Genomic DNA, 13,401 nt, shown 5'->3' on the forward strand with positions numbered 1-13,401 from the left:
GTTTTTTTAACCCTTGCTTTCATGTTAGCCGACGTGCCAACCCCCCCCCCCCCCCTCCTGCAGAAAGACTGACGTTTGCCAATGGCGTCTAAATTCTGGGTTACACAAGCTGGGATTATGCTGGATTTATTTTCACATAATTCATATGTTAAAGAGTCAAAAACAGATACATTAAAGGAGAAGTCCGTCCAGTAGGAAAAAAGGAAATGGCAAACTTCAGGGGGAAACATAACAAACCATCCAAACTCTCCTGTCCCCGCACCTCTCCTGCATTGTACCGCTACTCGGGACCTCTCCCAGGCCCCAGGATCTCCTGACCTGCTTGATGGACAGCCCACTCAGCCAGTCAGTGTCTCCAGTCACAAATTGGCTGAGTGGGCTTCCATCAGCCGGTGGGGGTCCCGAGGCCGGTCAGGCGGTGCATCGTGGGCACGGGGAGAGGTAAGTAATGCTTAATTGCTATGTGTCAGTGATCTCATCTTTTAAGCTGATCCTAAAATCATTGTTAATTGTTCACTAAATATCCGCTAAATGTGCAGATTGTAAATGAGGGCAGTAACCAGCGACTATCCTTCTGTGTGTTACGGTGATCGATTTCTGCTCCTTCCCAAATAATGGTCATGATCAATATTTGTGGCTGTAATTATTGCCTATGGCCCATGTTTTCCCAGACTCCCTAGGGCGGCATCCAACTTTGTCAGTCACCGGCCATACGGAGCGAGTGGACGGCTGAACGTTCTCTATGACTCGGCTGATATGAAAGCAACAAACAGTAGCGGGAGGATCGGGGTCTTCTGCAAACCACCGATCCCTTCTGGTTATTGAAGGATTAGAGGCAGATCGATCCCTGGTCAGGACTCCATCAGCCTGAAGCCTCTTTATCTGACAATGATAGTAGATCCGTGTGAACGTCCTACCATTTATTAACATGGAGATGTCTGCGGTGGGAGACGTTTCCTGGCTACCAATGTGTTTATGAAACGCTGTTACACCGGACGCACGGGGGGCATGGTGGCCCTGATTACTTCTACAGATGCAGGAATGAATGTTTGAGGTTACTATGGGCGACCAAATGGTTATTTGTAGAATATTAACTTTATTATAGTCCATCTAGTAGGGAACAGAAGCATAAAGGAGCTATTGGCACTGACTGCCAGAAGGTGTAATGCTAAATCAGAAGAAGTTTGGCGCCTTGGAGGTCCAGTTGGCGTCTGGGAGGTTGGAGTTACCACATCAAGGAGGATGGGAGTCATAGTAGATGTAATAAAACCCTTTTATTCACAGGATAACGCGTTTCAAGGGGGAGCCCTCTTCATCAGATCCTGCCCTAGGGAGGGAACCCAAGCACAGACTCTCGGCATATGATAACCAGTGGTTGCAGCCCAAGGGAGTCCTGAAAAACATGGATACAGTTCATGGTCTATGGCTATATCAAGGTTTTCCATGGCTCCACCAGTTATCATAGTCTGGGTTCAGATTAACCCAAATGTGCTCGACATTCACTCATCTCTATCCATGAACGTTTGCTGCTTATCCCTTCAGTTCCTGACATGGACAGAGGTGGCAGCAGAGAGCACTGTGTCTGACTGTAAAGAATACACCACTTCCTGCAGGACATACAGCAGCTGATAAGTACTGAAGACCAGATATTTTTAACTAGAAGTAAGGGTATGTTCACACTGAGCAAATGGGGCAGAATCGGCCTGCTTCAGTGTCAGACTGTTTATGGGAGGGCTCGCACGCCGCTGCTCTCTCCCTCTGCTCCGATAAGTACTGGAAGACTGGAGATTTTTAACTAGAAGTAAATCACAAATCATTATAACTTTCTAAAACCAGTGGATTTGAAATAAAAAGATTTTTGGCAGAGTGCCCCTTTAATGGACTCCATGTAGATTGACTAATCGGTAGATGTAGAAGGTGGTGGTGTCACTATGGAGGCACTCTAACTGATCTTATTGTCAGGTGTGAATTAACCCACTATGAAGCCACTCTTTATATAGATATATGAGAGGGTCAGGTCATTGGATTAAATATATCACTGAGAATCCTTCTACAATGTGCAGAGGGATTGACCCTCCGCCCTTCTGGTTACCACTCGCTAATACTGTACGTTTACAGCCTGCAGTAAATATATATATATATATATATATATATATATATATATATATATATATATACAGAAAGACAGGAATGGGCCAGCTGAGTCAACAAGCCACTGCCCAACGCCCACCCCCGGCCACTCGCTGCTGTCAGGTGTCGTCCGGCTGTAAATAGGCTGCAGGGGGAGCGGGACTCCTCAGCCACAATGTCTGCAAGGAAGATATTTTGGTAGGTGGGACGTGATATTGGAGACGCGGTGGCATCAGTGACGTGATCCGAAAGGAATTTTATCTGAGAAGTTCCGAGGAGATGAACTTGATATGTGCAAATATTTTTTATGGTCGACCATTGGAATGGACTGAAATGTATTATTATTTATTATTATTATTTTGGCATCACTTTTTCTTTCCCCCGGGGCACCACCTTTTGTTTCGCTGATGCTTTGTACCCAAAGAGAATAGGATCTGCCGTACAGAGACTTCTAGCTTCCCGTATGATTCAGTAATGAATATATCACTAGAAAGCGTTTTGAATGGCGTACGGAAACATGACCCTGGGGGGGGGGGAGGGGGGTCAGCCTGGACTGGACGTCTGCAGGGAGATCCTAGTGCATGTGTCTGGTTGTGCTGAATGGGCATTTTTTTGTCTGGTTTTACTTTGTTTTTTGAGCTGTCTGATTCTCCTACCGCTTATTTGCACTTGTTCTGAGGAAGGGAGGTTTTAACACCCGAAATGGGTAAACTTTCTGCCTTTAGGCTGGGTTCACACTGCGTTTTTACTATCCATTCAAAGTATCCGTTTTAAATTGGCTACTTTTTACGGACAGAAAAACCTAATCAACACCACTTTTCTGTCTGTTAAAAAAACGCATCCGTTTCGATCAATTATTATTATTTTTTTACAATTGAAGTCAATGGAAAAATGGATCCAAACGGATGACACAGTTGCATCCATTTTTTGCATCTGTTTTTTCCCTAAAACGTATGTTAAACGGATTGCAAAAACGCAGTGTGAACCCAGCCTTAAATAAACCAGCCATTACGTTACAACACATGTGGTTTTTTGGATCTTTTGTCAGTGCCTTTTTTCCCCTCTGTTTTTTGTTGCATTGGTTGTGTCGCTCTGAATGACTCCAGGAGATGCAGGGAGGAGTCGGTCACTTGCTGCTTTGTGTGCAAGGCTTTCTGGGAAATGTAGTCTCCGCAAGAAGCTGAATAAATAAACTGCAGAGCAGCGGCAAAGGCAACCTGTGTGTGTGTGTGTGTGTGTGTGTACTGAATATTTACAGACCTTTTTTTTTTTTTTAAACACTCATGTACGAGTATGTAGGAACATATTCTGGAAAAAAATTTTGGCAACTCAGAAAGCTCTTAGAGGAGTTTTCTCAACACCAAAAGTTATCGTCTATCCAGTGGGGATAGCTGGCAGCAATAGTTACAGATTGGTGGAGGTCTGACCACTGGGACACAGTCCGCCATTGTGAGCAGAGGACACGTATGCTGTGAATGAATGCAGAGACAGCATGTACGGCCAGTGCTCCAACACCCACTGATCTGCTAGTTCTCCTCTATTCTGTGATTGAGAATACCCCTTAAAGGTCCTTTGCAGAATTGTGGATCCAAAATTATGGACAGAAAATAGGGTATTTCAATGGCCCCATTCACATATCCATAGGTGTGCACAGGGCCGCAATCTGTGCCGCAAAAGAAAAGGACATTCCCTAGTGCAGACTGAAATTCCTTGACGGGCACACTAATAGAACTCTATGGGATCCGTATTTTTGGCCATGTGTTTTGCAAAAATATAAATCTTCAAATAGTGACTAGTTTATTATTAAAGGAGAAGTTTGTCAAAAATTGTTATTAAAGTATTGCAATGCCCCCCAAAAGTTATACAAATCTCCAATATACGCTTCCTGGATAACATGGTGATGTCACTTCCTGGATAGCATGGTGATGTCACTTCCTGGATAACATGGTGATGTCACTTCCTGGATAACATGGTGATGTCACTTCCTGAATAACATGGTGATGTCACTTCCTGGATAACATGGTGATGTCATGACCCGCCTCCCAGAGCTGTGCGGGCTGTGGCTGCTGGAGAGGATGATGGCAGGGGGACACAGGGCACTGGAGGGACACTAAGCATCCCCCTGCCATCATCCTCTCCAGCAGCTACAGCCCTCACAGCTCTGGGATTCGTGACATCACCATGTTATCCAGGAAGTGACGTCACCGCGTTGTCCAGGAAGTGACGTTTTGTTGCAGTAGTAAGTGCAGGGAATATAGCACTTTATAAGCATTTCCCGTAATAAGTGTATATTGGGGGTTTTATAACTTTTGGGGGCAATACAATACTATAATTATAATGACCAGACTTGTTGACTTGTTCTTGTTCATTTTTATGGATAAGCAAAAAATACAGATGGAATTTTGTGAATTGGGGATGAAAAATAGGAGATTCAAATTGGTCTAGTGAAAAATATACGAAGTCTGGGGATACATAACCTCTTTACACAGCAGTTTTGTGACCGTCGTTTGCACATGGGACCAATCCAGTGTATTCACAAGGTCTGTGCAGTCCTAGGGTCGGCTAGTAACACCGATGATTTTCCTGGTTGGGGATAGCAGGACTGGGATTCCCCCGCTGATCCCACCGGCTTTATGTCAAATATCGGAGTGTGCCGGATTTCGAGGTGATTCTTCCTATGTTGCTTTAGGGATAAACAAGATGTGACCTAAATCCTATGGATGTGCGGCAGCCGTCTCCCCCATCTACCTCCAGCATCACTGCTTGCTCCTATAGCCGCTGTACAGATACTGCCTGGGATCACACATAGTCCCAGTGACTCGCTGTCCCTTACATTCTGGATACATTTACTTATTTATCTGCTTTTTTAAACTTTATCCCAGTTTGGGAGGCCGTAACCTAATCCTGGCAGGCAGTCCGCATGGCAGCAGAAACCATTGTGCTGCTCGGTGTCCCGGTGTGTGTGCTGCCAATAGGAAAACAATTGAATGTTGTAATTCAGGTCAGTGAAGATTCCAAATCCTCTTCTCATTGTACAGCGAGCGGTGGAAACACCCAGATGTTCTATGGGGGAAGACAGGGAGAAGCGATCTAGTAGAGGGCTGACGGGCTAACATTCACAGGGAAGCTTGGGGATCTTGGTCTCATGCATTTAAGAGGGCACTCCAGTGAAAAACTTTTTCTTTCAAATCAGCTGGTTCCAGAAAGTTATATAGGTTTGTTATTAAATTCTTCAGTCTTCCGGTACTTATCAGCTTTTGAGTGTCCTGCAGGAAGTGGTGTATTCTCTCCAGTGTGACACAGTGCTCTCTGCTGCCACCTCTGTCCATGTCAGGAACTGTCCAGAGCAGCAGCAAATCCCCATAGAAAACCTCTCCTGCTCTGGACAGTTCCTGACATGGACAGAGGTGGCAGCAGAGAGCACTGTGTCAGACTGGAGAGAATACGCCACACCCTGCAGGACATACAGCAGCTGATAAGTACTGGAAGACTGGAGATTTTTTAATAGAAGTAAATTACAAATCTATATAACTTTCTGAAATCAGCTGATTTGGAAGAAAAAGATTTTTGCCGGAGTACCCCTTTAATAAGAGAGTAGCCTATGCTCGGAACCAAGTCTTCTGTTCATTGCTTTGTTCTGCTCATAAAACGTGAAGGGTCTATTTATCAGTCTCTATTAGCGCCACACAAAAATGTCATTCTTTAACAAGTCCACAGTTTATGGTTTCTTGTAAATGTTAAGAGCTTTGTGAGAAGGGCATTAGTGATCGCCGAGTCGTGGAGGGCTTAATACAATGTTTACATGCACAACCTGAACTTGGTCGGGGACACTGAAGGTCCTGCTGATTTCCTCTTAGACTTGAGTGTTGTTCATGTGCAGCGTCTATGTAATAGCTTGCCAGACAAAGAAGGTTTGGTTTACATGGACTGTTTTTTTTCTTCTTCTAAAAATTCCATACTGGGATTGGGACTGGGACCACTGTAAGGTACCACTAGGGTCTGTGGTCATTGTAAATGAGTGCAGTCTGGTAGATTGGCGCCCGTTGCGTCCATCATTTATTGACCGTAAACCCTTTGTCACACAGCGCCATGTTCGGCCTAAAATCTAAATTTTCTTTTGACCCATCAGAATGATACGATTGGCCGGCGCTGACTGATCAGTGGGCCTGTTACACAGGGAGATAGCGGCTTGTTCCGGCAGCACATTGAGTTTCTGCTGTTCTGTACTTCACTGCCTGAGGCTCTCTACGTGTGAGCATATGGTACACCCATTCAGCGTGGATCTATTCTTCTCTACAAACAATGCTTGTGCGCCATCTCCGCTTACCGGCTTCTTTCCTTTGATCTTTTGAACATATGAAATAAAAAAAAATAATGGCCCAGATTTACTAATGGGTCTCTGCCACAGCGCACGGGACTTTTCTTCACATTTAGGCTAGGTTCACACTGCGTTTTCAGCATCCGTTTAACGGATCCGTTTTTTTTAACGTCCAGAAAAATAGGGTCGGCAAAGTTTTTTGGTCCGCCAAAAAAAACGGATCCGTTTTTTTTTATAACGGAAGTCAATGGAAAAACGGATGCACACAAATGAATCCGTTTTTTGCAATCCGTTTTTCATGCGCTTTTTGCAAAAAACGCATGCGTTAAACGGATGCTGAAAACGCAGTGTGAACCTAGCCTTATTCTGCATGTTACACACTTTTCCACCACTTTCAGACACTTGGTACAAAAAGGGGCGGAGTTTACACAGAATGGGGCGTGGTCTACTTTGCACAAAAATGCACCTGAATCTGGGTGAAAATTCTTTCGGACTTCAAGCCAAGTAATAGATGGTGAAAACTTTGCCCCCCAAAGAATAGACAGGTTTTTAGGTGCGACAGATTCGCTACATTTACAGACTGTCTAGTCTGTTTTCACTGTGGGCCAGTGTGTAGCATACTCAGGTACAGGATGGATTCATAGACTTTTATAGTGAACATTTTAGGAACCTTCTACAGAGATGTAATTTTAAGGAGTGCCGAACCCGAGTGTGCCTGGTGGTTCCTGGGGGTAAAGATGTTGGCTGCAGCCCTCGGGAGTTCTGGAGAACTTAGATACAGTCTATGGCCTATGGATGTCTCCATGTTTTCCAGGCTTCCAACTTCTTCAGCCACCCTGCATCCTGGATTTCTTGGGTGTCCTCGTCCCTGTGTCCTGGATTTCCTGGACGTTCTCCTCCCTGTGTCCAGGATTTCCTGGATGTCCTTGTCCCTGTGTCCAGGATTTCCTGGATGTCCTTGTCCCTGTGTCCTGGATTTCATGGACGTTCTCCGCCCTGTGTCCTGGATTTCCTGGACGTCCTCGTCCCTGCGTCCTGGATTTCCTGGACGTTCTCGTCCCTGCGTCCTGGATTTCCTGGACGTTCTCGTCCCTGCGTCCTGGATTTCCTGGACGTTCTCGTCCCTGCGTCCTGGATTTCCTGGACGTTCTCGTCCCTGCGTCCTGGATTTCCCGGGTGTCCTCGTCCCTAGCGTCCTGGATTTCCCGGGTGTCCTCGTCCCTAGCGTCCTGGATTTCCTGGGTGTCCTCGTCCCTGTGTCCTGGATTTCCTGGACGTTCTCCTCCCTGTGTCCTGGATTTCCTGGGTGTCCTCGTCCCTAGCGTCCTGGATTTCCTGGGTGTCCTCGTCCCTGGCGTCCTGGATTTCCTGGGTGTCCTCGTCCCTGGCGTCCTGGATTTCCTGGGTGTCCTCGTCCCTGGCGTCCTGGATTTCCTGGGTGTCCTCGTCCCTGGCGTCCTGGATTTCCTGGGTGTCCTCGTCCCTGGCGTCCTGGATTTCCTGGACGTTCTCCTCCCTGTGTCCTGGATTTCCTGGGTGTCCTCGTCCCTGGCGTCCTGGATTTCCTGGACGTTCTCCTCCCTGTGTCCTGGATTTCCTGGGTGTCCTCGTCCCTGGCGTCCTGGATTTCCTGGACGTTCTCCTCCCTGTGTCCTGGATTTCCTGGACGTCCCCATCCCTGGTGTCCTGGATTTCTTCTTCCTTAGGTTTTGTGCAATTACTGACTGTCCTGCATCTCTGCGCCCGGCTGTCAGTGGACTCCTGCGTTACTGGGCTGCATTACTGTCTATAATGGGGCTGACTTATATGCGATGCCTCCGGCTATTTGCGTCGGCTCATTATTATGAAACACGGGAATATTTCTAACTTGTATTTTAAAGAAATCTGCTTTTTATCCAGTGACCCATTTCTGTCCTGCATCTCATTACTAAGACCCCCCCCCCACTGCTCGCCTCTATTGTTTGTTTGATTCCTTTTGTTCCTAGAAATAGACTAAATGAATGAAATTCTCTCCCCCCACCCAGGCTTGAGAAACACTAGACCCCCCCAGGGGTGTCTGGCCGAAAAGAGAATTATTCCGACACAATGTAAAACCTAACATAAATGCTGAAGGGTAATGTGATGCATCGGGGCGCGTCTATATGGGACACATCTGTCCACGCTGGACACCTGGGAGAAGACGTTACAGGAGAAAACTGCCAGATATTCACCTTGCAGGAAAATTCTTATACCCCCCCCGGGCTTACATCTCTCTAACACAGGGGCAATGCCAAATGAGTCGGCCACATTGTGTGTGACCTGATTCTATTAAAGGACACAGTCTGATTCTCTCTACTTTTTCTAGGGTTAGGAGTCCAGTGGGCGGGCTTAATCAGCTAGTGACCTCTATCTCTGTGTGCATGCTTATATGAGCAGGAATGCCCAGTCCTAGATAAGTCCTTTAAAGGGGTACTCTAGCAAAAAAAAAATTCAAATCAACTGCTGTCAGAAAGTTATATAGATTTGTAATTTACTTCTATTTAAAAATCTCCAGCCTTCCAGTGCTTATCAGCTGCTGTATGTCCTGCAGGAAGTGGTGTATTTTGTCCAGTCTGACACAGGGCTCTCTGCTGCCACCTCTGTCCATGTCAGGAACTGTCCAGAGCAGCAGCAAATTCCCATAGAAAACCTCTCCTGCTCAGGACAGTTCCTGACATGGACAGAGGTGGCAGCAGAGAGCACTGTGTCAGACTGGAAAGAATACACCACTTCCGGCAGGACATACGGGAAATGCTTATACAGTGCTTTTTCCCTGCACTTATTACTGCATCAAGTCTTCACTTCCTGGCTAACATGGTGATGTCACTTCCTGGCTAACATGGTGATGTCACTTCCTGGCTAACATGGTGATGTCACTTCCTGGCTAACATGGTGATGTCACTTCCTGGCTAACATGGTGATGTCACTTCCTGGCTAACATGGTGATGTCACAACCCAACTCCCAGAGCTGTGCGGGCTGTGGCTGCTGGAGAGGATGATGGCAGAGGGATGCTCAGTGTCTCTCCAGTGCCCTGTGTCCCCCTGCCATCATCCTCTCCAGCAGCCACAGCCCGCACAGCTCTGGGAGTTGGGTTGTGACATCACCATGTTAGCCAGGAAGTGACATCACCATGTTAGCCAGGAAGTGACATCACCATGTTAGCCAGAAAGTGAAGCCTTGATGCAGTAGTAAGAGCAGGGAAAAAACACTTTATAAGTATTTCCCGTAATAAGTGTATATTGGTGATTTGTATAACTTTTGTAGGGCAATACAGTATTTCAATAAAAAATTTTGCCGGACTTCTCCTTTAAACTTTAATGTGTTCCTCTAGGGTGCGGACTGTCAGTATGTTCATAATTACAAATGAAAAATAATTATTTTGGCAAAATTAACTCCATCTGTTTGGATGGCTGCAATTTATATAGGAAAAACAGACATTATTGGAAAACGGCCCAGTCACTATTACGGCCATCGTTTCTCTGGTGCGTGTAATTGATTTAACCACTTCTGGACCAGCCCGAGCCGCCATGGTGACCGGCCTATCGTCAGTGCCAGCTGTCCAGGGTACGGTCACCTCTCTAACAAATCTATTATTCCATTGCATCTTAAATTTAATCAATTTAAAATAATGTAAAAATTTCCCCTGGCGCAACCGCGGTCTCTGCGTTTCCTGTAGGTGATAGGAGCCGCTCTTCAGCTCGTAATTCCAGCACTCAGCTCACAGATTGTATTAGAGTGGATTTTGCGTGAATGGAACGAACCTTCAGGACGGTCGCACATGTTTTAGATTACTTTCTAATTTAATTGCGATCGTTCATTGAACGTTTTCCCTGCACTTTGTCTTGAAATCAAATGGTGATCTACAACTGTAAGTAATAAAACCGCTAACCTGATAAAGATTCCAGCCAGGCTGCCAAGCAGCGTCATTCATCCGGCTGACGGAACGTGACCCCGTGACCTCTGCTTGTATAATATGTACTGAAGCTGACTGTAGCCGTCTACCTCTAAATGCGAGAGACATTGTCAGGACTCTACCTTATAAACCCCGGGGTTCCTCCATCTGCCCACCGGCTATGGCTGTTGCGGCAAAAGTTACCACCTTGCTAGTTGTTATGTTTGCATTTCATTGGTGTCAACATGGGTGATTCTATCTTGTCCTAATTGATCAGATTCTGGTTTACACCTTGCGTTTTCTGCAATGAATTCTACCAGCACCTTTACAGTTAACTCCTTGGGGGGGTTGGGGGGGTTGGTCTCCCTGTAATCTCTTAGTTGTCCCCTTTCCTGCAGTCACAAAATGATTCTGGGCTGGGGATGGGGGGAACATAAACAAAGCGGTTATATTCACCCGTCCCAGTGCCCGCACAGCCCCACGTCCCGCTCCTGGACCCCAGCCGGCTGTCTTCTTACCTCGGGGACTGGTCGCTGTAGTCACTTATTGGCTGAGCGGGCCACGTTCCACCCACTTGTGACGTAGGGGTATGGGAGCTCGGCCATGCAGCACAACACGGGGACAGGTGAACTTGGTCTTTTTTTCTTTTCTTTTTTTTAATTCCCGAAGCTCATTGATTGTTTAAAGAAAATGATGTCTGTTTTCCCTCCAATGTATTGCGTGAAATTCAGGAGTAATAGAAAGATTTTTTTATTTAAATATATTGCTATTCCGCTATCACACTCTCCTAGTTCTGTTATTATATCTTGGAGTTGCTGGATGTCTCTTATATCGGTTACAGTCTCCTTAATTCCCAGTCCCCCTGTACATCTCGGTCAGTCAGGATTGCGTTCGTGTTTTGCCCGCTCTCGCAGCTTTCCCCGCGCTGTTGATCCACATTTCTCTTCTGGCTACACGTGGAATAATAAGGGGCCCAGGCGGCCGGCCAGAGGCTGTTGGGCAATAATAGAGCCAGTGGTATGTGCAAAATGTGATTACTGCTGTCAACAGCGGCGCGAACCAAGCGGACGGTGAACGCGGCCAACAGATAGTGACCAGAGGAACCGATCAGACCCGGTGATAGCAGCGGAGCTTTCCCAGACAGATGGAGCTTGTCATTGTGCTTTATAGACCATAGAATTAAGACGCGGGTGGCACAGCGCTCTCACATCCAGCCATGGAGAAGCCTCCTCAGCAGGGTGAAACTTTAAAAACTTTCAGTGCCCGGCCGTGTTGTGTGCGCTCGTCTCCATGCTTTCCCACACTGCTCGTCTAGTATTTCCACAGCTGCTTCTAATTATAAACAATAAAAAATGTGTCCGAAATAAACGGTATGGATGACGAGATGCACCTGTGGCCTTATTTACAGGCCCATCCGTAATGAGGGAGGCTCAAGCACTTACATAAAGGGACGTCACTGCTATAATTACATGGTGGCCGATCCCGATCCAGTCCCTGAGGATGGAGCCCGATCCAGTCCCTGAGGATGGAGCCCGATCCCACTCGACGAGGATGGAGCCCGATCCCACTCGACGAGGATGGAGCCCGATCCCACTCGACGAGGATGGAGCCCGATCCCACTCGACGAGGATGGAGCCCGATCCCACTCGACGAGGATGGAGCCCCATGCATACTTGGTGGTGCCAATTTATCTGTTCTAGAGCCAGGGGGAAGCTGCCGGGGAAAAATAACAGAACTCATCTTCTGCCAAGCAGGGGCACATGATTAAAGTGGTAGTTTACCAAAAAATGTGATTCTTTCAAATCAACTAGTCCCAACAAGTGCCAGAGATCTGTAATTTACTTCTATTTAAAAATCTCCAGTCTTCCAGTATTTATCAGCTGCTGTATGTCCTGCAGGAAGAGGTGTATTCTCTCCAGTCTGACACCGTGCTCTCTGCTACCACCTCTGTTCATGTCAGGAACTGTCCAGAGCAGGAGAAGTTTTCTATAGGGATTTGCTGCTGCTCTGGACAGTTCCTGACATGGACAGAGGTGGCAGCAGAGAGTACTGTGTCAGACTTGAGAGAATACACCTCTTCCTGCAGGACATACAGCAGCTAATGAGTACTGGAAGACTGGAGATTTTTAAATGGTAAATTACAAATCCGTATAACTCATTATATTGATTAAACCAGCTGATTTAACAACTTTTTTTTTCTCAGGGGTACCCCTTTAAGGAAAGATAGTAGATAGATGGTGTGTTCGGCTTTATTTCCTATATATATGTAACTGTACTAAACCATTGCTTTTATTGGCAAGCTCCTCTGGCGTATTTTGGGGACGTTTGTTGTCTCTCTAGCATTATGTCCGTAGATGTAACATGGCTGGAAGGTTGAGGGTTGATTTGGTTCCCACATGAATACAGACTGGTTGGTTTGTTTTTATTTTTTTTCCTTTTTTTTTCCCTTTTGACCCTCTAGAGAAATGTTTTGTTTCTCAGAGTTTTACGTTTGTAATAGGAAATGCGTCTCCCGCCCCCCCCCCCCCCCCTGCACGGCTCTTCTCTGTATCCGCTTCCTCTAATACTGAGTATACAGCTGAGAGGGCGGCCGCACACCATACAAACCAGGGGGAAGCCGCACACCATGCAGACCAGGGGGAAGCCGCTCATCTTACTCCAAACTAAGCTCAGATCCACAGCCGGCTCCATGAAGTCAGGTAAATGTTCGCTTGCAAGTTGGTTTGATACTTTTTTCCATGTAGGAAAAAGAATCTGTAGGAAAAGAACAGATTTTAGGTTTTATGTGAAATTTTCCTTCACTTTTATTTTTATCAGCAACCTCGGGAACGGCTCCCATCGGTGGCATGATGGACATATTGTATAGGGTCCGGTGATTATATGGTACTAGGTGGGCTAGGACGGAGGATGAATAATCTTAGTGGTCACCATTATGCATGTAACCAGGCGCAAGCGATAATTGTACTGGCTTGAATTTGTACAAAGTTCACTTAAAGGGAAGGTGCCCGTTACGTTTTCTGTTACTGATTAGAGTCAGATAAT

General features: G+C 46.3%; 1 protein-coding gene across 4 annotated transcripts in view; it reads left to right on the forward strand.

The window, feature by feature from the left end:
• UTRN (utrophin) overlaps positions 1 to 13,401 on the forward strand; it is a 410,412-nt gene that overhangs the window by 30,780 nt on the left and 366,231 nt on the right. The window contains exon 1 of one of the 4 annotated variants that reach the window (XM_069954242.1): positions 12,975 to 13,058. The exons of the other annotated variants lie outside the window; for them this stretch is intronic. Within the exon in view, the coding sequence (XP_069810343.1) occupies positions 12,986 to 13,058 (73 nt within the window). The 5' untranslated portion in view covers positions 12,975 to 12,985. Of the gene's footprint in view, positions 1 to 12,974; positions 13,059 to 13,401 lie in introns of those variants that run through there. 4 annotated transcript variants of the gene reach the window in all.

Source organism: Dendropsophus ebraccatus, chromosome 15 (assembly GCF_027789765.1).
Source record: "Dendropsophus ebraccatus isolate aDenEbr1 chromosome 15, aDenEbr1.pat, whole genome shotgun sequence".
Classification (NCBI taxonomy): domain Eukaryota; kingdom Metazoa; phylum Chordata; class Amphibia; order Anura; family Hylidae; genus Dendropsophus; species Dendropsophus ebraccatus.